The 27,933-nt window shown below is 38.2% G+C and overlaps 1 protein-coding gene across 1 annotated transcript; it reads left to right on the top strand.

Annotated features, from left to right (window-relative positions):
* The first annotated feature begins 1,113 nt into the window (after positions 1-1,113).
* Positions 1,114-27,921, top strand: LOC138325141 (uncharacterized). The gene is made up of 8 exons (XM_069270593.1): positions 1,114-1,313; positions 19,837-20,024; positions 20,872-21,118; positions 21,544-21,693; positions 21,879-22,238; positions 22,979-23,227; positions 23,968-24,084; positions 24,311-27,921. Coding segments are annotated over exons 1-8 (1,683 nt in total). The 5' UTR covers positions 1,114-1,312; the 3' UTR covers positions 24,682-27,921.
* Positions 27,922-27,933: the final 12 nt, after the last annotated feature.

Raw genomic sequence — 27,933 nt, forward strand, 5'->3', positions numbered from 1 at the left:
GACTAAAATCCTGATATGACTTCGAACTCTGGTATATTTTCCATTACCTAATGAAATTGGTCCCTTTTAAGAATAACAACAAGAGTTATCTCCCATTTCTCTTCTCTTCATTTCATCCGCGACACTCCTTCAGGTGTCGCCCAACTAGTACAGAAAATTTCAAAGCTCGCCGTGCTGATAACGAGGATTAAAACATGGCTGCTTACATGGAGGCGCGATACTTTTCCCGCGGGACACGATTTAAAAGTCCAAGGGGTACTGGAATGTATTGGAATCTATATGCTCACACACGTGTTATGGACAGTAGAGCTTCGCTCTACGCGGCCTTCGGCCGCGCAGAGAGCTGCGGTCTTATTAAAACGTATCGGAATATCTCTGACTAAACCCATTGAATGACACTGCAGCGGAAGTCACTCTAGTCGCTCATTGAGTTGGCCCCCTGTGTTTAGCGGCGGCCCCCAAACCCCGCACCTGATTTGCATGATGCACCCACTCACCTCAATTCTGAATACGCCCCTCGCATATGCACAGTGTCTACATAAATATTGGATGTCTTGACATATTGGATGTCCTTGACATATCTTAATAACGTTTGATGAAAATATTCATTTTATAAAATGTTAATGAGATGTAAAGACGTATGACACTTAAACAAGGATTTATAAGTCCTTGCACTTAATAATAACAATTGATTGATTGGTTGATTCATCTTTACCCCCGGGAACCCATGCAAGCACAGGTACCTGGCTCGTTTTTATATAAAAAAATGACATGCTCTAGTACATAATACTTGAACATTTTTTTTAAAATTAAAACGAGCCAGGTACATATGTACCTGTGATGCAAGTGTCTAAACTCTACTACTACGCTCCGTAGGCTGATTAACGTGGGTAACCGAACATGGTCTCCCATAAATTAGTTATATACTGACGGAGTATTACACAACTTGTTGCATTGTTCATTTGCACGCTGCATTACACACTGTAGTGTTCTATTTCAAGTTGCTGTATTTGTAGAGCTGAGTCCTTTATTTAATTTCAAAAACAAAACCCAACATTACGTTACATTTTTAAAAATGAAAACTGGTAAAGTTTTCCCTCTATTTTGAGCAGTATCTAACTGATATCAACATTCAGACTCTTTTCACGCGGACTCGATGACTTACATTTACGTGTGCGCGCAGCCGTGTAGCGGATGCTATGTATACGTGTAGCAACACAGAAGGAAATAGCTAGTACCAGACAGATCGACCCCAGTCCCTGACCACTGGTGTTCGTCGACCATTTAGATACCGATACCTCGGACAGGATTTAGTAAGTATATTTTCTGTATTTAATGATATAGTAATGCATAGGTGATGAAGTAGGATATATTGAGTCACGAAATGTCTGGTTTTGAACGATCTTAGACAACAAAGAGTGACTTTACTGAGTTTACAGTTTCACTTCAGTGAATTTACGGTGATGAAAGTGGTAGCTATTTCACAAAAAGAATATCCTCATAGTCGTAAAGAATTTGAGTAACATAGAAAACTTAATTATTCTTTAACAGTAGTTGACACCTACAAGACGATGTAATGATTAACACATGGATTATAATGAGATTGAATACCGAAAGTGAAAGTTGATAAGTGTGTGTTTACCAAGAAATTGTAAATGACATATGCCGTTCGTGATTTGAGAAAGCAAACTACAAATGTACTGCCGCTCAATATCGTCGAAAGTGAAAGGACTATATTTCTGGAAAAGTCCGTTCATCGTGATTTAATTAAGATATTTCGTCTGCTTTAAAAATCTGCGCGTTGTCTTTGTACGGGTGATCAAATTCTCCTAGGTGTGTCCATCAAACAATGACAATGATTTTATTCTCGTAAACATACAAGTTCTTTATTACTTTGAGCGTATTAGCTCATCAGTTTTAGATACATAACATATTTTATACTTGAAATTCACATCTTTACACACATACAACAAACGCGGCGTTATGGATACCTATAGAGAAAACATGTACTTTAGCCCCCCAAAAATATGTCTGTTTAGGGTTACCTGACCGACCTTAATTTTTCATCCCCGACCCTAATTTTTTCCCACTTTTCTTTAAAAAAAACAATAAAATAAAAGTTAGGATTTCGATCTCAGACTCCGGTTCCGGCCATTACTTTAGAGTGAAAGACACTAGAAATCAAAGTACTGTAAGTACTGAAGGAGGTGTTATTCAAAATCATGAAAAGACATGTAATTGTCCCAATTTCAAAACTATATGGTATTTTGTTAATTAAGGTAAAGCATAGAACAGCTTCCTCAAAGTCCATGCACATACCGGTATTCTCCAATTATCTTATCCCAAAGGAAGTGTTAAAGGTAGGTTTCGCCCAACGAAATTGAAATTTATCCAATACATAGATATAATCTTCAGATCATTTTCAATGCATACAGCGAACAATATGGGTGGTCATTTGCCTAGCTTGACCAGGAAAATACTCCTCTAAAAATAGAGCGAAGTCAAGCTTTACATAGAACATGACGTATTTTTTTCCAAAACGAGGCCGCAGCAACAAACGGAAGCGTGCAACAAAAAGTCAGATGCATTGTGACATGGCAGTGACAGTTTGCCACGGCATGTTTAGTTAAAAATACAACAACAAATTGAAGTGTGATGAACTGTTTATACATATTATATAATCTAAAACATTTCATGTTACTTACATATGCTCGCTAGAAACATACATTTACTGTAGTTAGTCTGCGGCTGTATGTGCGCTGGCATATGTGTTGAAATTTAACTCACCACATGCAACGCAGTTACACGAGTCCTAATAGATCCGAGCAAGTTCCGATTGGGATGTGGCTTCTGTTTCTTCTATTGCTACATGCAATCTCTGAATTTAAATCCCTTTGGATATCCTAGGGTGCTACCGATTCCATTATAATTTCCTCCATTTTGTTGCCGATTCAGATGTATATTTTCTTTATCTCACACACTTTGTTCAGCCATTTTGTTTACTTTTAGTGTGTAACAATGCGCATGCGCGAAACTTAGACAACACAATCCATCGCAGCTTCATTTGCATACTATTTTGTCTGACGGACACCGTAATAAATCAAGGATTTCCTTCAATTTTGTATTCAAGACACATTTGTTCAATCTCAAACGTATAAAGAAATTAAATTGAGGTATTTTTAAAATGTTCGCATTCATCTTTTCTTCCGTTTATTTGATTTTACAAAAAAAATGTTTATTTGGTTGGGCGAAACCTACCTTTAAATGCTGCAAATTATGGCAAACATTACATCATGTTTCTTAAGTTAAAGCGAATTGTCATGCTGTATATTTTCTAGACGTAATCTTTGAAATAAATTTCATAACAAAATATCCATCAGCAACAGTTGGCCTTTTACTAATACTGAACTAAGCTTTCCCGTCGTTTTTTTTTATACTTGAAATACTTCACCAGACATATAGACTGACCTTTTCTGCCATCTGTCCTTATAACCATGCCCTTTTAAGTCTTTCATTAAACTCCTTGGATGTTTCTATACCTTTGTTATTTTTATATATACATTACAAAGATTCATTGTGATTGAAAAAAAATACAAGGGTTCATTAGAACGCATTGGTCACTTGCTACCTGGAATTTTCGATCTATTAATGCTATCATCTAAGTATAAGATCCAAAGGACAATGGTCAATATACTGTATAAAAGGTCATAAATATAAAAATACATGTACTATTTTTTTTTCTAATATTCATACAAGGTCACATATAAGGACAAATTTGGATTCACTTAAAATACAAACATAACACAGGTTTAATATCAGTCCTCTTAGCTATAATATTGACAGGAAGTTGTTACAAATAGCTTATTTGGAACCCAGTGACTTTGAATAAAGGTCAATGCAATCGATTCAATTTTTATACATACTTTAAAGCCCCATTCTTTGTATTAAATTTTACAGTTCTAATAATGTATAAGATCATCTGCACTAATGACAATGAGTCAGTTGAAAGCATTTGGCTATTTGATTCATGTGACCTTAGGTAAAGTTTATTCATTATTGTTAAATATTGAAATCAAAACAAAGTCATATAATTGGTAAATATATATACATGTAATAATGATAATAATAATCACTGTGTGTATCCACATGCAAGGTATATCTTTCTCTTCATGATTTTTTTAATGGCTGTTAAATAGTTGCACTTCTCCAGTAATATTTTGAAAAATATTAAACATGACTTAATATATCAATCTTAATATTAAATCATGATTTCTCAGATGTAAACGGAATAAATTAATAAAATAAACTACTTTTTTCATTTCATTTTAAGAAACTATTATTTACCTTTTACTGACTATCATTAAAATACAAATCATAAATATCTTTCATCTAGTAGAATTGATGGAAAAAATATTATTTTTTATTTTTTATATTATGTAAGCCTAGCTACATTGTGTTTTATATTTCATTTTATTTCATATTTTATTTTATTTTTTTGTCCGAAAGATAAATACATATATCTATTCTGTTTTACATTGATTTATTGTACTGTATTTAACTTTTTTTATTGGCCATTTGTACTTAGAGTTACCTCCCTTACAATACTGCGTTTCACGGAGATGTTTTTCTTGCAGAGCACTCGATTTTTCTTGATAAGAAATATAAATCACTGATTAAGTGTAAGTTGACCATTTCTATATTATTATCATTCATTGTAATGGAAAATTTTAATCAATAAAACATGTATCTGCTTGACCAAGTGTGGCAGGATTGACTTTTATGTATTTTGTATTAAACGTAGTCTTGTAATTGTCCGGTACTTATTAGTATAGTTAAATCGCTATCGTATCGTATCGTTTCGTATTCGTAAAGTTTCGGTATCTTCCGTCATATGTATATCAATGTAGATAGTATCTATTGGTCGGTTTTATTATATGACGTAATGTCCAAATGTAATGTTTTTATTGGTTATTCGGTTTTGGCGCCAAATCGCCCTTTCCGGTCATTGTATAGATCTATACAGTAGCGCATTCCTACGATTGACCACTAGACGGTCACACCTATTTTAGAGCGCCTCTACACATCAAGGACAATCATGTAATATACACTGTACGTATCCGTAAGGAACCTAACTGAAATCGCACCGTGAATGCCACAGGCGACTTTGTGCCACACATAGAGTCTCTACGTTGTTTGCAACCAATAAAAGGAAAAGTCGAACTACCAATGAATGGCTTGCGTTAATTAATCAACGTTAAAACCATCTACTACATTTGGAGCCCCCAGTGAGGAACATTGTCTACATCGAGAGTTATACAACGACTACCTGTGTACATATGTGTGTGATTACTGTTCAACTTCGGCTGAAAGTTTCGTATAGAGCACGTGCGCGGGACGATTCAAATCGCCTACGGGCGTAGTTGACAGTACGGCTACCTGTGCAATATATTGCTGATACGTTCAAACACTGGATTGACCAGGATTCAAGATGGCGACCTCCACGTTGATGACCAACGGCGGAAATGGAGATGAAATCCAAGATGGCGACTTCCTGTGATGGACTTACAGCGGAAGTGACTGACACATTGAAGATGGCGACCTCCTGTGATTGACCTTGAGCGGAAGTGACGGACATTAGTGTAATAAACTTGTGTGGAAATTAGGGATATTTCCAGAATAGCTTCTTCCGTTTCCGGACTTTGAGCGGAAGTGTAATTTCCTTATAGTGAATTATTTTTTTATCTGGACTGGATTATTTTGTGTGTTAAATGGATTATAATTATTCCTTTGCAAGGTAATTTGTCTTTATTGTATATATATATATATATTTTTTTTTTGGTTTGCACCAAGTAATAGTTAACTCTACATTTATTGAATATTGATTACTGTGAAGTTGTTTCTTCAAATTATCCTATCAAAATAATTACTTGGTAATATTTTCAACACTAGTATACCAAAGATAGACAATACTCTGCCACCTACGTACTGTATTTGTCAGATACTATTTTTTTTTTCAATTGTGTAAATTCCTCTATCAATACGGAAGCTATTTTTTTCACACAACATTTTTGTCGCTCACATTTTTGTTTTGTGAATAACTTCAGCATTTTCGATGTTCTATGTTGTATGTTATATCACTTTATGCCTACTTATTTCTTTTCCATCTTTGAAAAAGAAATTATTTTGCTTGCAAATTTCTTAGACTTTCTAATGTGAGATGACTATAATAACAGACATTTTTCATTTATAGAATCACTTGACAATATTTTCCTATTAATATTGTGTAATTGTAAACGGTATACACTACGTACGCAAGGAAAACAATATTTTGGTATATATTGCAAATACTGTTTTGAGTACCGTATACCTACAGATAATCCCTAAATAGTTTGTGGTGTTTATTTAGACCCCTGCCCCCACTTCCACAAATTTTGTTAATTGGCTCTTGGTTAACATTATATTGTCTTGCATTGTGAAAGCGGTTTCGGTACTTTGGCTCAATATATCGCTACTGACACTCTCATCCCTAACCATGGCTGATATGACAGAAGAGGAAGTGCAGATGCTTGTGGGTCATCTGAGGACGATGAAGGTAAAGCCCAAGGTCGACACTTTAGATGATTTCCAAGCTTGGATGAGAGGTGTATCAGCTGAGCAAGATGCCAAACCCAGTTTTGTTACCTATAACACAGGAGCCATACAGCATTTCCCCAAGATATCGCCCTTTTCGGGAGACACAAAGAAGGATGTCGCTTATGATGTTTGGCGCAGCGAAGTCCAATGTATCATCAAGGAAGGACATCCACCTGCTACGATAGCCCAGGCCATCCGGAGTTCGTTGAGAGGAACAGCCCTACGTGTACGCTCACATCTTGATCCCTCAGCGTCAGTAGATGATATTTTAGAGAAAATGGATAGCGTATTTGGTAACGTTCAGCAGGCTGAGATGCAACTTGCCCAATTTTATAGCGCCAAGCAGCAGACTGACGAAGATGTCGCAACCTGGAGCTGCCGATTGGAAGATCTCCTAGCAAAGGCAGTGGAAAGCGAACAAGTCCCCCAACACAACACTAGCTCCATGCTGTGTACGATGTTTTGGTGCGGGCTGAAACCATCCTTGAAGGATGCATCTGGGTATCTGCATGAGAGCATTAGAGACTTCGATCAACTCAGGGTGGCAATAAGGCGATTAGAGGAAGACTGGAAAACCCGACAACATGGAAAGAAAGAAACAGCTATTTCCAAATCTGCGGCACCAGTCAGCGACACCAACAAATCGGAGCTGAGCGAGTTAAAAGGAATGATAAATCAACTTGCCGCTGATGTTAAAGACATGAAGATGGAACGTCAGGAGTTCTCGTCTCGACAGGGTAATATCAGAAGACAAGATAGAGATAACAGACGCAACCGCCAGCAACCTAAACAGTACTCGGGAGATGGCATTAATCAGTCGAGGAGTAACTCATATGAAGAGCCAACCTGCTACAGATGTGGCCAGAAGGGACATATTAAACTCGGATGCAGAGCCAAGATTGAGAAATCGCATCATTTAAACAAGTAGAGGCAAGCGTCAAAGGGCGGACGTTAGCCTGTCAGCAGATTAGCCCTGAAAAACCTACAGAACTGGTAGGAACAGCCAACGAGGTAACGGTCAGGATTTATGATACACAGACCAAAGCGTTATTGGATACCGGTTCAACTATCTCCACAATATCCAAGCAATTCTATGACAACCACCTTGCACATATACCTATACAGGAACTTAAGACTGTGTTGAACATCGAATGTGCGGACGGCCAACTACTACCGTACCTAGGACTAGTAGAAGTTCCTGTTGAGTTTACTGGAACTGGGATGGATCCAGCTGGAAACACTATAGAGAAAGGACTTTTTCTCGTCGTGCCGGCAAGCCCTTACAACTCTACAGTCCCCATCCTGATAGGTACTAACCTTCTCCATGTTCTGATGACACAGACAAAGGAACACTATGGCCAACGTTTTTTGCAGGATGGAAGATTAACGACGCCAATTTACCTTTCATTTAGATGCATGCACCTCCGGGAGCGGGAATTGGCACGACACCACTACAGACTTGCCGTTGTAAAGTCTGCGGAAATTACTCCTATAACCATTCGCCCGAATTCTGAGGTAATTATACATGGACGGCCCGAGAAGAAGTTGAATTGTCCCCCAGTCTGCGCCCTCATCAACTCCACTCCTGGATCATCTATACCTAATGACATCGATATTATCCCATCTGTTGTTTCCTATAGCTACGACAGTACGGAAAGGATCAAAATACGTGTAAGCAATGTATCGACTCGCACAGTAACTGTCCAACCAAGATCTCTACTATGCGAGCTTCAGATGGTGGGAATAGAGGATATAGATGATGGTGAGGACGACAACGAAGATGCTTTAGCCAAGATAGAGATACACGTTGACAGACTCTCAGAAGATGAAGAGTCACGGGCCAAGGCATTACTAGAGAAGTACCGCACGATATTTGCTACCAGTGATATTGATCTGGGTCACACAGACGTTATCCGACATAGGATCGACTTACATGACGATACGCCGTTCCGACAGAGACATCGCAGAATCCCACCATCGATGCTTGATGAAGTCAGGAACCATCTACACCAGCTGTTAGCTGCCGGAGTTATACAGCGGTCGCATTCACCTTGGACCCAGAACGTTGTATTGGTACGCAAGAAGAATGGCCAGCTTAGACTTTGCGTTGATTATCGTCAACTTAACCAAAGAACTGTCAAAGACGCATACGCCCTGCCAAGGATAGACGAGACACTCGATTCACTAGCAGGGAACAAGTTTTTCTCCGTTCTTGACCTTAAGTCTGGATACCATCAAGTGGAGATCCAAGAGGAACACAAGGAAAGGACAGCTTTTACTGTTGGGCCACTTGGATTTTACGAATACACCAGAATGCCATTTGGACTTGCAAACGCGCCTGCTACATACCAGCGGCTGATGGAAGAGTGTTTGCACGGGCTTCATACAAAGATTTGCTTCGTCTACATTGATGACATTATTGTCTTTGCACCGGAATTCGATGAACACTTATCCCACTTGGAACAGGTTTTAGACCGCTTGCGAAGTCATGGTCTCAAGCTTTCTCCCGACAAGTGTTCCCTGTTTAAACCCAAGGTCACTTACGTAGGACACGTAGTCTCCGAAGAAGGCATTGAACCAGATCCAGCTAAAATAGAGCGCGTTATCCAATGGCCCCGTCCTGAAACACCAGAAGACGTGAGGAAGTTCTTGGGTTTCGTAGGATACTATCGTAGGTTTATAAGGAATTTCTCCAGGATTGCGAAACCTTTGACCATCTTGATGCCTGCACCTAAGAAACCTAAAATGGTCAACAAGAGGAAGGCGACGGACAAGCCGGAACCGTGCAAGTGGATCTGGGAGGATGAGCAAGAGGACGCTTTCAACAAGTTGAAATGCAGTTTAACGCAGCCGCCCATCCTAGGCTACCCAGACTTTGGGAAACCATTTTTCCTGCATACAGATGCTTCCGGTTTTGGACTTGGCGCCGTTTTATACCAAGAGCAGGACGACTTAAAGAGGGTAATAGCGTATGCCAGCCGTGGGTTGTCGAGATCAGAGCAGCGGTATCCAGCGCACAAGTTAGAGTTTCTCGCTTTAAAGTGGGCAGTTACTGAGAAATTCAGCGACTATCTCTACGGTAACCAGTTCACCGCTGTAACCGACAACAACCCTTTAACATACGTGCTGACCTCTGCGAAACTGGATGCCACCTCGCAACGATGGGTCGCGGCATTAGCGGCATACGATTTTGATATTGTATATCGACCCGGGATAAACAATACAGATGCGGATTCGATGTCAAGACTTCCCAGTCTAACCAGCGAGATTGAGGATGGACAGACTATCCCTCGCGAGGTAATTAGAGCGCTTGGTTATGCCCTACAACCAAAACCACTTATTGAGAACGTGACTATGTCAGCGGATGTTTTAAAGGACATAAATTGGGACACGGATAGCAAGGACACTCTGAATGTGGCTGTAGAACAAGAAAAAGACCCAGACCTGTCTATATGGATTCCGTTCGTCAAGGCAGGTACCAAGCCACGGAAAGAGGACCTGCCATTATCACGCGTCCATACGAACCTTCGCACCAACTTCGATAAACTATTTCTGGATGGCGGAATACTCTACCGGCGAATAATTGTAGACGGTAGCGCGAGGAAACAGTTAGTCTTGCCCAAGTCGCTTGTCCCCACCGCACTTACCATGGTCCACGACAAAATGGGACACCTTGGACGTGACCGAGTCATATCTTTCCTCCAAGACCGATTCTACTGGCCGGGCATGACGAGGGACGCGGAGGAATGGATAAAGATGTGTGGACCCTGTACACTTCGGAAAACACCTGCTAAGGGCTGTGCTCCTCTTGTTAGTATTCCCTCCAGTCAGCCTTTGGAGCTCATCTGTATGGATTTTCTATGTCTTGAAACATCGAAGGGTGGCTACAACAATGTCCTTGTCATCACGGACCACTACACCAAGTATGCCATCGCGGTACCGACCAAGAACTCTACTGCAAAGACAACGACCGATGCATTCTTCAACAATTTCGTGGTGCACTACGGACTGCCAACACGTATCCATACAGATCAAGGCCCAAATTTCGAGAGCCAACTGCTCAAAGAATTATGCGTGATAACCGGAATCGCCAAGTCTCATACGACGCCATATCACCCAATGGGCAACGGACTCTGCGAACGGTTTAACCGAACCCTATTGAGCATGCTTGGTACCTTGGAGAGTGAGCAGAAGAAAAATTGGAAAGCACACTTATCCGCACTTGTCCACGCCTATAACTGCACACGACAGGATTCGACCGGACAGTCGCCATACTATCTTATGTTTGGAAGGAATCCCCGACTTCCGGTTGATCTTGCATTCGGGATAGACATCGGACAAAACTTCCAGGACCTTACAGCATATGTAGATGAACTTAGGAAACGGCTGCAACGAGCTTACGAAATCGCTTCAGCGAACGTATCCAAGTCACAAACCCGCCAAAAAGGACAGTATGACAAGAAGGTCCGAGGAACAACGGTGAAAGTCGGCGATCGGGGTGTTGGTGAAGATCGTCCATTTTGATGGCCGCCACAAGCTATCAAACAAGTGGGAGTCGGACCCATACACTGTCGTCGATCAACCAGACCAAAACATCCCAATATTTGTCGTCAGGAAGGAGAATGGTGACGGAAGAGACAAGACACTGCACCGGAACCTTCTCTTGCCCATCAACTTTATCAGCGGGTTAGAGGAAAAACCCGTTCCTGTACCTAGACCAAGAAAAATGCGCCTCAGAAGTACGAGGAAGTCGCATGATTCTTCGGAATCTTCTAGTGAAAGCGAGGATGATGTTCTGGTGGGTAATGGTGTTTTGCCCAACACCACAGCCGGCACCACCAATTCATCCAGCGATGCAATGTCTGTAGATGCTGATGATGCAAGGGTAGAAGCGGTACTGGAAGGAAACGGGAGCGATGCTGATGACGATGCTGGTTTGGAAAATGATAGGGAAGCCCATGTAGCAAACCACCAAAGTGACGCTGATGATGGTGACGACACTGTGACTGAAACCCAAGATGATGAGGATCTAAACGTCGTGCAACCACGCCCACGACGCCGACGAAAAGCTCCTGCTTGGCAAAGATCTGGAGACTTCATCCTTTCCCAGCAGCAGCAGCCAGAATGGATGACCCGTGCTCGATATATAGAAGGCCTATACAGCTCCGGAATCTTCAAGGGTAGGGATGAGGAGTTGTCGAATGCTCTACTAAGCATAGTTTCTGGAAATTTTAAGACATAGACATTTTGATTTTATTATGGTAGATGATTGCCCATATATATTTTTTTCCTGGTATTCTCAGCATTTTATTTTTTTTTATTTTCGTAATGCTGAACATTTTTTTAGTCCTGCGTAACGAGTCTTAAGACTTTTGCACCCCTTTATTTTTTTTCTTCATACAATGTCAATGTCGGGACGACATTTTTGAAGCAGGGGGAGTATGTGGCAGGATTGACTTTTATGTATTTTGTATTAAACGTAGTCTTGTAATTGTCCGGTACTTATTAGTATAGTTAAATCGCTATCGTATCGTATCGTTTCGTATTCGTAAAGTTTCGGTATCTTCCGTCATATGTATATCAATGTAGATAGTATCTATTGGTCGGTTTTATTATATGACGTAATGTCCAAATGTAATGTTTTTATTGGTTATTCGGTTTTGGCGCCAAATCGCCCTTTCCGGTCATTGTATAGATCTATACAGTAGCGCATTCCTACGATTGACCACTAGACGGTCACACCTATTTTAGAGCGCCTCTACACATCAAGGACAATCATGTAATATACACTGTACGTATCCGTAAGGAACCTAACTGAAATCGCACCGTGAATGCCACAGGCGACTTTGTGCCACACATAGAGTCTCTACGTTGTTTGTAACCAATAAAAGGAAAAGTCGAACTACCGATGAATGGCTTGCGTTAATTAATCAACGTTAAAACCATCTACTTGACCAAGGACGCTGTAGTTACAAATCCTTGGCTTGACCGGATACACTGTCAAAAGATCGTGGCCATTTCCGCTCTCAAAATTCGTTCTTTAAGGCCTATGGAAGCTATGGTATCTATTTACAATAAGCTAGGTGACTATCGTGTATCACATTAAGTCATATATATGATTTGGTTTTGTAATCGCAAGGATACATGCTGCGGAAATTACATGTAGGATTATGTTTACTTCATCTCGCACTTCAGCTGAAGAAATATAAACAACCTGATAGAACAGTGACCGTAATGTAAGCTACCGTGATGTAAACTTTGACTATAACTGTTGCAACATAACTGTAGACATTTAATTTTGGAAACAATATTGCAGTTTTTCCTCAGTCATGGTTGCAAAAACTGCTGCCGCGCATGCGTCAAGTAGAATGAATACCGGTGATATAAAAAACACATTTAGGGTACTGATGAAGTGAATCGCATTGATTTTGCTAATAATCAAGTTTATCACACTTTTGTCTTTGATAATGAACGTTTAGCCCATGCGATACTAGTGCTGTCCGTGCCGTCATATCAGCGCCCGGGCTGATATCACATTATGACGTCATAATTTGATATCAGCCTGGGCTGACCGGGCTGATATCAGTATTGGCCCGGGCTGATATCACGTCATCCGGGGTTTTCACTCCGGATTTTAGAGTTGCCGTTTCGATTCAGTTTCCTACAGACGATAAGTTGAATAACGGATACAATTTTCAATTTCATAATAGCTCTCGGATAAACGTATTGAGAAAGATATCAGAAATCAGAAATAGTCTGCTTCATGATGATTTTACTGGAAATATTGTCTTAAGTAAGATCAGGTTGAAATGAGTTTTGTCCACAGTGCCGAAAACAAAGCAACGCAATTCACATAATTATAACACACAAAAAATGTATTCGGTACAAATAAAATCAACGTCATGCGTTTGTCAAGAAGAAGAGACGCAGAAATAAACTAGATTTGATCGCGATCAAAACACAGGATTTCCACCTATGTATTGATATAAGTAATGATAAGATTTTTTTTAATATTTATTTTAATCTGAATTTTAATTTGACTCTTTGGCCCCGCCTCTCAGGCACCTTTTGATCTTCTACACAATGATATTCTGAATAAACTTGTAGTACTTGAAGCCTTTTACCAAACTACAGTTGTGTCATGGACGTGAGGTTGGGTTGGGGAACTCGCTCTACATGTCTTGATTCTTCACAACAAAAAAACACATATGTTTGGTTTCAACTCCACGTTCAATCTTCGACAAATGGGGAATAACTCGTACAATTAGAGTGACGATTATTTCCCTTTGGCCACATAATGTAATCTCATCACAACTACATGATATACAACATCCAACGCACAAAATAAAATCGCCGAAAGGACAATTGAAGTGTTATATCTCCGCCATTTTGAATCATATGACCTTGAAATTAGTCATTATATGTGTCCGAGAACATGCTCTTTCATATCCAATCTTCAGAACATTTTTATCGGAAATATCATACAAACGGTAAAATTTACGTTTAAAAATTGAACGAAATGACATTTTCGGAGGGCTATATTTTCGCCATTTTCAAATTAATGATTTTGAAATTAAAACCCTGTACAGACAATATGCCAATGTCTGTATTTACATAAAAATCAACGCCCTACATTAAATGATAAAGGCGCTACGAGCTCACAAATTACGGGGGAAAAATAAGAAAATGAATCAAATTGCCATATTAAGAGAGCTATATTTCCGCCATTTTTCTATATAAGCCCTTGAAATTCATAAGAAAAAACAGAAAAAACAGAACAAAAACAATAGGGATTTCCATCCTGAATGGATATCCCTAATTAGAAAGTAGAATTCATAATTCCTGTCGCAGAATGTTTGAATTTTAGTTGATGTTGTAACGTATCGGGGGTCCGATCTCAGTCTGTCACACCAAAGATCCCAACATTTATAAGTATTCATTAACTAACAAACTAACAAAGAGCCTGTTTGCCAATATATACAGAAAGGGCCTACCTAATTGTACAGAGTGAATATTTACTGGACATGCTGTTTACATGAAATACTAATATACTTGTTCTACACACTAAAATGGTTTCCTTAAGTTATATACTCAAACTAACAAACATAACCAAAACCACACTGCTGTACCCTACAGTCACAATGTACACTCGTACTGTCCTCTGTGTGTTAGCCCCAATACACACCCTGACCCAGGCTACACCGCTGATCACTTCAGGCCAAACTGAGCTCTCAAAACTACTGTAGCCAGCGCCGTGTCCTCTGTGTATAAACCCTACACACACTTACCCGGGCTTCACTGCTGGCCGCTACAGGCCAAACTGAGCGCTCTCACTTTCACCCCTAGACTGGCCACCAGACCCTTAGTTGCTGATAAGACTTTCTCAGCAGAGTTCTTTACTAGATTATCTCCCCCGAGTTTTCTAGAATCAGGCATGTAGCAGATACAAAAATAATCAAGCCAATTTTTAGTGATTTGTTTAATATTCTAGAGACTTGTGGCCAGTCTATTTCACCCCGTGCATACACACGCTCCGCCGTTATATACATGTACCCCAGCCTACAAACTCACTTTTTAACTCAGGCTCAAGGAGACACTGGCGACAACTAACTACAAGTATATGCAAGCACGGTTTATACAGATGTAGAGTGAAGCCTTATTCAGGCAAGTCTCTACTCTGTAAAATACCCGCCCTGCTGTTCCTTGTAGTGTAGGCTAGTTGTTCCGCTCATTCTCTGTCTACAGTCATGTACCTTAGCTGTATGGAATCAAGGCAAAAGCGGCTGTAGAATGAATGAAGAGTTTTACGTGCCGTAACGCCATATATAACGTTTCGGGGCACGCGTATTTGGCAAGCGGCTGTCCATGAATGAAGAGTTTTACGTGCCGTAACGCCATATATAACGTTTCGGGGCACGCGAAAAGATAGGAAATGGAGTAGGAAGAGCAAAGTATATAGAGAAAGCATAGAGTGAGGAGTCGTCTGCTATACCTATATATCTATTAATTTGGAAGACGACTCCTAAATCCTAAAAGGTCTTATCATGGCATCGTCTAGCAGTAACCAGCCCTACCCATCAAGAGCAGGGGGAAAGGAAGGAACCTCAATTTATCAATATCTATCAATTTGGTAGATAGATTCTATAATTTTGAAGCCCTTCTAATTTATCTATGTAAAAATATCTAAACTACATCCTGTACCTATACCTATCCTCTGGGCCGGCGTTATCACACCTACTCTTCATCGAAAGACCGCAGAGGGGTTTTTATCGTACAAGGCTGGGCATCCTCACACGGGACACCGTGTTTAAGTCCCATCCGACGGACTAATGCGGCTGTCCAGCTACTGACTCCTTTATATACTCATTGGTGAGTCCAAGGTGAGAGGGAGGGAAGGTTATTGGGCGAGTCCAAGTGTTCGGCAATCTCCGTCGTTGTCCGGAGAGATAATTATAGAATCCAGCATAGGGTCAGCAGCCTGCTTCTAATGACCCCGATAAAATACTAGGCTTCCCCATGACCAAGTCAATGTTTATGCCCAATTAGGGATTGTGTATTGCTATATTCATCACAATGTTATGGAAGTGGAATTTTCGATACTTGTTTTAAGTTTTGATGATTAATTTGCTTGCATAAATATCTGTGTAACGAAAACTTTTTACGTAGGTACTGATAAAGATTTCCTTTTGGTGAGAGTCTTATTTATGCTTCACAATATAATTACTGAATTAATATAATCTTAAACGAAAATATCGACAATTCTTTATTTGATGATTTAACAAAAACACTCATCTACCATATATATTGCAACTGTGTGAACCCGCGTACGCGTATAGCAGATTCTCACAAAAGTTTGCAAATAAAAAATTTTCATACCCCGATGAAATTAAAAAATAGTGACTTCAATGCTTATAATTAATTTTCCAATCTACTTTATAAAATGAAATACGTTTCCACTTACGATTTCATTGATTTTTTCCAATGGATTATTTTTTTTTCCAAATCAATACGCTACGCCAATGTTTCTATTCTGACGTCGGGATTCCACGCCATTCTCGATTTCTTTTCATCGTGGGATGAAAAAAAATTAATAGGCCAATCAGAAAGCCAGAACCAAAGAAAAATTAATTATTCCAATATGTAACCTAAATCTGTAATATGCAGTTCTTTACAAGCTTGCATTATACAATTATCCACTAATTAATTTATTAATCCATTAATTTTAACAAGTATGAATAAATATATATGAATTTTCTAGTATTAATAGCCATTGACAGTCGCCCAAATTCATAATCCACTTTAAAATTTGGAATGTTCTTTCTTTCTTAAATAGACTGTCCACCAGACCTTAAGTTGTTTAAGACTTTCTCATCAGAGTTCTTTACTAGATTATATCCCCCTAGTTTGAAACTCTAGAATTAAGCATGTAGTAGAGACAAAAATATTTAAGCCAAATTCAAGTCATTTTTTTAATATTCTAGAGATTGGTGGCCAGTCTATTTCTTAAACCAAATTCGTGATTTTTCTCCTTAGAGACAAAGACAGGATCAGATATTGATAAAGGTCAGGTAAGGGCGATATTCAACGACACATAATATTGTTCTATGCCATCATTTCCTGTTCTCTAGTATCTCGACCATTTTTCTTACCTCGATAAAGTACCTTATTTAGTTATAAATATAACACTTTTACTGTTATTACATGTAGAAAGTTAATTAGAAACTTCAACAACTTAGGGTCTGGTAACAAATAGACATTTTGCAGATCAATATATTTTAAGATAAAAAGTACCTATTTCGGTTGGGTCAATCCGTAAAAAAGTGAAAAACGGTACTGTGGATTCGGACGTTCTGTATAGTGAAATAAGTACTGGGTTATCCTACCAGAAACATATGATAGTGAGGTTGGCATATTCTCTATATGAGCCATGGGGCTTTTAAATATATTCTTATCGCTTCTGTAGACTATACTGTACTGTTTACTGTGTTAGTAATTTAACTCATCATATAAACGTAGATCCGACCTAGAATTATTTTCAGTCGAGTGCGTTTGTTTGTTTTTTGAAATATACACATGTATCTAGAAATCTAATATAATAATTACCGGCGACTTCAATGCCAACCATTTTGGTCAATATCAATTATTCATTACATCTTAAAAACACCTTCCCAAATATGCTTCAAACATAATATTTTGGCTTTATGATCATGGTTATCACGATGACTATAGATGGAAACAGGCTACACTATTTGTGTTAATGTCATTCGTAAACTGAAATATTATTATCTTAATAAAATCTGCAACAGATTAAAATATATTACTATAGTAATGCTAGAGAATAATGTAAAATCGTTAATAGTTTATGTCCAACACTTTCAAGAACTCTATCCATACTATATCTGTCGATAGCAAGGTCTTTGATAATTAATTATATCGAGATATAACCGATGCTTTTAACACATTCTTATCTTCCCAGTATACTGTTAACGATAAGTGTGATACTCACTCGTCTGAGATTTCGTAATCTCTCTGTGATCTCTTATTCTCTTAGTACTACTATTTTTCCATCTTCCTGGAAGAAAAGCAAAAGTGTTCAAACAGATCATCTTCGTGGTATCGTCCAATATATCTATTCTTTATGGTAAAGAAGTTAATGGAAATGTGTATAAATGTATATTATCTCCCCATCAATCTAGCTTCAGATCAGGTGATTCAATTCAAAATATTTTATTGAAAATAAAAGGATTGGATAACAGGCAGGTAGTGCCTATATTGATACTTTCCTGATCCGGTACAATGGCATATATTATAATATTATTGTTAAGTTATGTACTATTAACTGAGATTTAGATAGACTATTTCTATAAGTATATTATAAACTTATCTACAGTTACTTTCTAAATATACCTGTTGATAGTTGAGTATCAAATTAAGGTTTCATACTAGGAAATTGATTAAAATAAACAAGCACACATACACCTTTCATACTACTTCCATCTCTAGCAACAATGCATATGTGAGTTAATTAGCATAATATTTCATCATATAATCATTTATATATTACTATAAATAAAAAGTATAATTACATGCTGAATCAGGTGATTCCACTGTCAATCAACTTTTATCAATTTCTCATGAAACATTTTCTTATCTCGATAAGGGTAGCGGAATTAGGTTGGTATTCTATTATTCTGTGACATAAGCAATCCAAATAACAGAAAATACTTTTTCTTGGTTCTCAATCATCTGAATAATCGCTATCAACGCGTAGTAATTAACTGTAGAAATCTCATTTAGTTTATATTTCAGTGGGTGTTTCTCAAGGAACCATTTTAGGTCCATTGCTATTCCGATCTATATTCTGATATTGTAAGCAGTTTCAGCTGCTCCATCAAACTGTTTGCTGAAGATACTCGTTCATCATTGTCTGTTACAGTGGAATCCCCTGATCTGAGCGCATTTACATATGCGCGATCAGTTTAACTTAAACATTTTATACGGTTCAAAATTGTAGTAGATATAATCAGTACTGTATATTATTAGAGACGGATTGATATAAGTAGACTCTATAACGCGTGTTGTATTGTATAATTTGAAAAATACTATTTTTATTCTATAAATATCACACATATAAGAGGATAAATATATGTAATACAATTTTAATCATTTTAGATGGTATGTGCAAAATGTTACGAAGAAAAATATGCTTGGACAGATATATTAACAAAAGAAAATACACTTACGGTTTTGAATGTTCCATTTTCGAAATAAAGGGGTAAAATTGTTTATTTTCATGCTTGTAAGAGTCATAATTAAATATCATTGAAAAACTGATTAGAACATAAGGTAATGTTTAAACTAAATATTTATGTAAAAATAACACATTGAAACTAAAAAGTATCGTAGGCCCGCTGCCAGCAAAGACAATGGAGTTTTCAATTTCAAGTATGTATGTTTCTGATCAAACGTATACTAGCTTGGGTAAATACCCCAAAATAAAATGTGTTTTCAGGAATAAAATTAGATACAAGGGAACACATCCCTAACACTGGAAACTTAATGTCGTATGGAATAGATCCCTCCCAGGTTTCCATGCGGTCTCCACCTTGAAATTAGGGAACCACAATGAACTCTGGGAGATGTGGGTAAAGAACGCCAACTGTCGGTAAGATTAATTAAGTGCAGAATAACTTCCTGTTTCAGTGGATCCGCGAAGAAGTCAGCCACTACACGTGCAACACCTCACGATGCACTCCACCCAAGGATACCGGCCGGTAGAGGGCGTGACGCACGTGATAGGGGGAGCCCCCGGGACCACCACTATTGTAGTCGGAGGCACACACATAAACGTAGGATCAGGCACTGCTACAGTAGCGGACACAGGGGACAAGGTGAGAGACGTTCACCACTCATGGGTCACCACATAACTTAAACCTGCCAATCATCCTGGGTTCTTCTGGAGTATCCCAGAATTTTCATAACATGGAATATCCCAGACTCGCTCAATTTCCCTTTTCCCAATTTTAAATGATTTGTGCCACGATATTTTCACTCTGCAAATTTTTATACCAAAAAGAAGCCAGTACTCCCTTCATATACGACAGCTAAGGTAGGGTAACCACGCGCCCCTCGATAAAAGTTTACTGAATTCCCTTGCGCTAACGAGGCTATACGGTGTGTTAACCATTTGTACTATAAACGTACGTACACTAATGGTCATAATATCTTAATGGTCTTTGGGAACGACAACATAAACGCACGGAAGATGAAATAAAGCACTGAAAGCTGCTTAAATAATTCCAAATCTTTGTTTTTAGGGGTAAGATATACAGGGTGACTAGTGAAAAAAAGAATAACTTGTACAGCAGTTGTTAACTTCAGTATGTACGTGGTTCAGATGTTCCGATAAATTACCACAAGCCCCCCACCTCTGGGTCAAGAGTTTGACTACCATGTGTGGCAGTTGTCAGATACCCCTGAACCTGACAGTCCTTAAATGAATCTGGCATTTAACCATTCAAATCCGAATCAAACCAAATAAAACCCCACAATAGAATGGAATATTTATTAAAATAATGAATTCGTCAACATAATTCACATGTGTTACTGAGTTTATTTAGTTTTAGTACCCATAGATTGTAGCCTAACCAATTCTGATTAAGTTACATCTTGTATATGATTACAATACATGTATTGCCAATGCCCATCCGACCCTAATATGTAATTCCGCATCCTCAGAGATGGAGACAGCAGACGACAATTCCTGCCGAGTCCCGCGCAGGTTGCTGTGGCCTCATTTCCGCATGTGCACTCATCAGCTTGTGTAACAGCATAGTGTCCTTCATGATCAGTGGGGAGAGTGAACTGTTTGCTTGGGTCTTTAAGCAGCTAGATATGGAGGATGAAGTGAAGAAGAATCTGGACGAATGGGGAAATCACGAGGAGCAGATTCAACTAGCTTTTACATGTACCCGGATTCTGTCTGGTTGGTATAAATTATCATAGATACTCCAGGGGTTAGTATCACTGTCGTATCCACATCTGGAACATGCCATAGCAAACCTGAAGGCTCTGTGTGTGGCAACGGATGAACAGGTCGTTTGGCCCGCTGGTAAACACCAGAAGAATCGAATAAGGGTACATTTTTCGACTCTATGTAAACATTCAAATGAAATCTTCGCAGGTCTGTTATTGATCAGTCTCTTCTCCTACACTGCATCCAACTTTGCTATTCCAGGGTGAATTTGCTGACAGTGATGATAACCCAAGAGCCAGGATTGACACTCTGATTTCAGTTCTCGACAACGTGGTCAATTACTACCCCTAGTCACTTGTCTGGTTGGCCTACAAATCGTGCGGTTTAGACACCAGCGTTATCAAATTATAACCTCAAATTCTTTTCTGTTATAGTTCTGTTAGCATCCGTGGTCCTGGTCAGATTCGAATACCGGATGGTGGCGTTCGTGTCTTCCACAGTATTCGGCATCAGTGTCTTGGTCACGTCTTTCCTGAATTCCTCTCTCGTCGGTCTCATCGGCTTCCTTATAGGGGGTATCGCAGGTAGGTGACCAATACAGGATAGATAATGGTGGAATTTCAAAGGCAATCGTTTTATATTAAAATCTATCCATTAAGAATCTGAATCTGGGCAGGTTTTTAAAGTTTTAATGTGAATTACATGAAGTTTATTTATATTAACAGTTAAAGATAAATTTCGATGTCAATTTAATAACTGCTCATTTCAGGTGTGGCTTCCGGCTTCCTATACATATGTGCCGTTTTACCAGTGCTGGAACATTTTGACGACGGAATCTTCCGAGCGCTTCACGCTGTGCATCAGGGCGAATCACTAGGGTATGTCATCTGCGCCTTACTGCGGATGGCCACTGGGAATTCCTGGCGATCGCTGTTTCGATGGCAGCTTTTGGTAATGGCAGTCGCGTTCGGTTCAGCATTTGCTCTTACCCCAGCTGAGTTCCACGATAGTACTATTATCGTCAGGGGCATCGACCAACCAGCAAAGACCAAGAGAAATCTCGCATGGAATATTTTTAAACACCCAGCCATATACATCTTGATGGTGGGCTTCTTTTTCCAGCGAATAGGTAGGTAATGGCTGCGGAAGCGGATGTAATATGGTTGTTTGTATGCTTAATCAAACTACTTTGTATCAGTTCTGTTGCTTTAAGAGTCATGACGTTTTAGTTCATCCGTAACAACCGATTTGACCGTTTTTGTATATGTCATTATAATTCAATAATAAATTTAGGCGGATCTGCAGATTCTAATACGGGCCTTGGAAAGCTTTGTCAATGCTGAGTGATTATGATTTCCCGACATATTACCACACGCTCTCCACCTCTGGGTAGCGAGTTGGAATCCCAAGTGGGGAAGTTGCCATTGGGTACATCCTTACATGACCTTGGCTTTTAATAGGACGTTAAACAAGACAAACCAAAGTAAAAGCTTATATGAAAATAACATATAATGACCAGCTCCGCCAATATACCAAAACCGAAAAACTTGCCAGTCCAACCACTGGCGTTTGCCTCTATAGGCATTTTTTCTCTCTATATATATATTTGTGTATTACATTTATTCTATGTAAATACGCGAATCCAAAAATGTCTGTATGTTGTGCAGTGTGTGAGAGGGTATTTTGTCCTTTGTAATTCAAGGAACGAAACTACATCAAGGATTGTACCATATCTTAGAAGTTTGTGCAGAGATTATTATTAATTGTTGTGAAAATATGTTACTTCTGTATAACTTGATGGTTTTGAGACTTTACTGGTAGTACATGTACCGCTTAATTAGATTTCTCTCGTATTGAATATTCGTGTAGGGTTTGACTTCCTGGAAGAACAGACGGGGATTCTATTGGACAGCACTGCATACATAGTGTTGTATTATCTGGCTCAGTGGCTAGGACCAATCCTCATGTTCTCCAAGCGTTGCATTGCCGGCTACTTCCCCCACATCATTCTGATGGCCTTCTCCCTGGTCGCTGGCGTGTACACCTTAGCCATACCTAATGTCGACCACACAGATGCACTAGTATTGGTGTTCATTATAATTATGGGCGTGGCTTCAGGTCAGTGATAATATACCAAAGGGTCGGTTATTTTCGCGAACTATTACATTTGTCGTGAAATTTCGATTCATGATCTATGAAGAATCGCTTGAATTATATATAATTTAATTTTGCTTGTTACAAGCATTTTCATTGGCTTAACAATTTACTTTATCAGCCCATAAAGGAAAAATGGCGTCGCCGTTTGTGACGTTGCTTCTGATTGGCTGAGATGACGGCTTAATGATTTCATAGACAAAAGAGTCTCAAAATGAATTTTGAGTATTGAAGAGATTATCTTTAGTAATTTGAATTATAATGATTAATTTGAATAGATTTTTTATGTTATGGAGATATAACACAAACAATTTGAGTGTACTTTCATCATAAACCGCTTAGCGGTTTATTTAGAGTACACCCAGATTTTTGTATTATATCTCCATAACATAAAAAAATCTATTCAAGTTAATCCTTAAATACACTTCAAGTCAAATTTTGGTCCGCGAAAACGTCTATAAGGTATTATACTTTCACTTCAAGTTTTTTTCTTGTATTTAATACTTTGTCATGTCCTGATAAGTATAGAAAAAAATAGGCAAATTTTATTTATGAAAAAAAAAATATATAAACAAATATAATTTAAAACATGTTCCTTATTACTGCAAGCAGAGTCCTTCAAACGCTACAATATAATTCTGGTGTCCTCTTTGAGGATTTTGAAAATTATTTTATTTTCTTTTTTATTTTACTCCATCACGCAGCGACGACGGAGTCACTTCGTGGTGTAGTCATGACTAATCAGTTTCTTAAGGAGCAATACTGTCTGGCGTTCGGCGTGCTCTACACATGCGCAGGCATAGGGGAGATCATAGCAAAAGGTAAATTTGTCAACAAAGCATTAAGAAATGTGTGTCTTTTCATGTAGACAGTTGTTCTTTAGTAAGTGTGTGAATCGCAAATGTGTCTACAGATTATTTGATATACATGATATATAATAACTTATACATGTCCCCCTTCTTTTCACTTCGTTAATCAGGAAGTAACTGTGACCGATCAGAATTTCAAATACGTAATTCACAGTGTATAATTGTCACTGTTTTTCAGGACATGTCCCCAAGGAAGCTGCCGATGATCCTGAGCATACAGGTACCGATGCCGATGTCGAAAATCTTGACTTCTTCATTCTAAACCTATCAGGCTCTTTTATCATCGTGTCAGCTGCTTTTGTTTGCGCAGCCGCAATCGTCTACAGCAAGATTGGATTCCCTCGCGGAGATCCTTCCTGTTCACTTTGTGATATCAAGGGAAAGTTTACCCGTCTGAGGAATGAAGAGGAATCCGACGGCGAGGGAATTGTTCAGCAAGAGGTTCTTCCCTTTAATGATCCAGAGGAAATTTCCTATGGAAGCAATCCGCAGCCCTCGCAAACTCAGACAGATGCGCAACCGGAACGGGAAATGACGCAGCCGATTTGAAAAGAAGGAGATATTTTTATTTTCTGATTTTTAGGTCACCTGAGACGAAGTCTCAAGTGACCTATTCTAATCGCCTTTTGTCCGTCGTCGTCCGTCGTCCGTCGTGCGTCGTGCGTCGTATGTCTGTAAACAATTTACATTTTCGACTTCTTCTCCAAAACTGCTGAAGCAATTTCAATGAAATTTTGCACAAACCTTCTATGGCATAAGGCCAATCAAAATTGTGAATTATATGGTCCCCACCCCTCAGGGGGCTGTGGGAGGGGCCAAAAGGGGTAAAATTGAGTAAAATTTCAAAAATCTTCTTCTCTTCTCACAGATGTGGTAGAATCAAATACTCTTCATAGATAGAAAGGTCTCAAGGCCCTCTACAAAAATTGTGAATTATATGACCCTGGGGTCTCAGGTTTCCCCCTGAGGAGGGGGTTAAGTTTACTATAGTTTATATAGGGAAAACACATTTTTGAGCATTATTTGGTCATTTGTAATAGGAAATGAGTCAAATGTTGTCAGAATTATCAGTATGAGATGGCCATTTAATCCTATTAACAAATTTTCTATGACTGACCCCCAGGGGCCTTAGGGGCGGGGTCAAAAGGGGTCAAATAGGCTATTCTGGAAATGGTAGAATCAAATACTTTTCATAAATAGAAAGGTCTTAAGGTCCTTTACAAAAATTGTGAATTATATAACCCTGGGATCTCACGTTTCCCCCTTGGGAGGGGGTCAAGTTTACTATAGTTTATATAGGGAAACACATTTATGAGCATTTTTTGTTCAATTTTCATTGGAAACGAGTCAAACTTGGTTAGAATTATTAGCCTGAGATAGCATTTTAACATCATATTCATATTGGTCCAGGCCGACCCCCTAGGGGCAGAGGGGCGGGGCCAAAAAGGGTCAAATAGGCTAAAACTTCAAAAATATTCTTCTAAAATTCTGGAAATGGTAGAATCAAATACATTTTATAGATGAAAAGGTCTTAAAGTTTGTTTTATAAAAATTGTAAATTAGATGACCCTGGGGTCTCATGTTTCCCCTATGGGAGGGGGTCAAGTTTACTATAGTTTATATAGGAAAAACACATTTAATGAACATTTTTTGCTCAATTTTCATAGGAAATGAGTCAAACTTGGTTAGAATTATTAGCCTGAGATAGAATTTTAATATCATATCCACATTGGTCCTGGCCGACCCCCTGGGGGCAGAGGGGCGGGGCTAAAAAAGGGTCAAATAGCTAAAACTTCAAAAATCTTCTAAAATTCTGGAAATAGTAGAATAAAATAATTATAGATGGAAAGGTCTTAAGGTGTTTTATAAAAATTGTGAATTATATGACCTTAGGGTCTCACGTTACCCCCTGGGGAGGGGTCAAGTTAACTTAAGTTTATATAGGAAAAACATATTTGTGCACATTATTTGCCCAATTTTCATAGGAAATTAGTCAAACTTGATTAGAATTATTAGCCTAAGATATAGCATTTTAACATCCATATCTGAAGACCCCCTGGGGGACCAGAGAGGCAGGACCAAACAGGGTCAAAATGATTAAAATTTCAAAAAATACCTCTAAGTTCACAGCTTGATGGAAGCAAATACTCTTCATAGTCTAAAAAGTCAAATTTATAAATCACTGACCAACTTCAAGGCCCAGCATACAGTGTTTATATGTCTTTAATTTGTTTCATTATATATTCTAACTCAGGTGACCGTTAAGGCCCATGGGCCTCTTGTTCTCGTTTATAAGGAAAATACCAATGTTCGCGTCAAAACATTGACAAAGCATTACGTTGAAATAATCATCTAGGAATATAGCAATCGGTGTTTGTACTTAATTTCATTGATTCGATTCCCTTATTTTTTATATTATGCTTAAGGTCAAAGGTCATTACATTTCCTTGTCATTCAATTAGTCCATATATATTTCTTTCTTTTTTATCTGGATATGATCACTAGAAAATAGCTCAAATTAATGTGGATTTTTTTTAATTTTTAATTTTCATTTTTTCAATAATAGAAATAACAATGTTAAAATGAATTAGCAATTAGTCGTTAGATAAACTTATGTTCATAAAAGTCCATGCTAGACACCAAACCTGATTTGATGATAAAGACAGTGTTACATTTATAAAAAAGAGAGCGAGAGTATCAGAAAAAAACCATGTTCATGTATATATTGTTAGCGTTCTTTATAACAATATACAAAACAATAGTGATATTTTTACAACAACTCTGGAATAAGCATTGTGTTCATTTGTGTTTTATCAATTTTTTTTGCATCAAAAGTAGCCAGTATATTTTCATTCAGGATTTGGTTTTATTTCAGGTGTATATTGCTGTATTTGTTTAGGTGTCATGACTTCTTAGCATTTTCATTTTTTATTGATGTTGTTTTCTTTTATGGTTTTTTTTTGTGACTTTTATTTGCAATATACCAAAGAGCATGGGAGCAAATCTCTAATTCCACAACCGATACAATCAAATGAAACGTGGATACCAGAACTTATAGTTTTCCAATATGAAGTCAAGAACATTTGAGGCTGTGTCGTCTTCCATTCTGATCCATATCAGATTCTCATCTTCTCACTCCGTCATTTTCTTTTTCTTATCTATCAGAATTGCGTCCTTTCGTTTAACTCCATCAGTTCTGTCGGAGTAAAAGGAAGGGAAGTAACTCTATTACATCAAAATGGTTGTACTCAAATTTTTTTTCAAGGAAAAGAGTATTCTTGTAAAATCATAGTCCATGGTGTTGGTTACTGTTTTGTAACTCATGTGGTGCTGAAATGTAGTAATTAAAATGAAAAAACAAGAAATGTAATCTATTTTCCTTATAATAACACAAGGTTGTTTTGAAGTATTGCATTATATTCATGCTGTTTGTGAGAAATCATATTACAATTTGAAACATGCTTAGTAAATATATTTTCTGATCGATAAATCTTTGAACTAGAAATGTTTTATATTTAGTTTACCAAACTGATAATTGCATTTTAATTGCATCTTGATTTATAAACCTTTATTTTAGATTATATTAACTTCTTTCGTAGCTATTATCATATTATATCTGAAATACATGTATTTATGTATTTTTCTGCGTGTAGGAGGGGGTCAAGCACACTCGTGCCATGATTTATTAAAAAGTTCAAATGTTTTATGTTTTTTTTTATTATAAAAGGCTATACATTGTAATGAAACTGTTGTTATTGAAATAATGTCTTAAAACTTTTTTCTAAGGAGTTTCAGAGTTTG

Source organism: Argopecten irradians, chromosome 6 (genome assembly GCF_041381155.1).
Source record: "Argopecten irradians isolate NY chromosome 6, Ai_NY, whole genome shotgun sequence".
Taxonomy (NCBI): Eukaryota; Metazoa; Mollusca; class Bivalvia; order Pectinida; family Pectinidae; genus Argopecten; species Argopecten irradians.

Bases quoted from the DNA above. Each gene is read 5' to 3' on its own strand.
- LOC138325141 (XM_069270593.1), top strand. The intron at 21,119-21,543 runs GTTGGTATAAAT...TTTCTGTTATAG, and splicing joins ATGTACCCGGATTCTGTCTG to TTCTGTTAGCATCCGTGGTC. The intron at 21,694-21,878 runs GTAGGTGACCAA...TGCTCATTTCAG, and splicing joins CCTTATAGGGGGTATCGCAG to GTGTGGCTTCCGGCTTCCTA.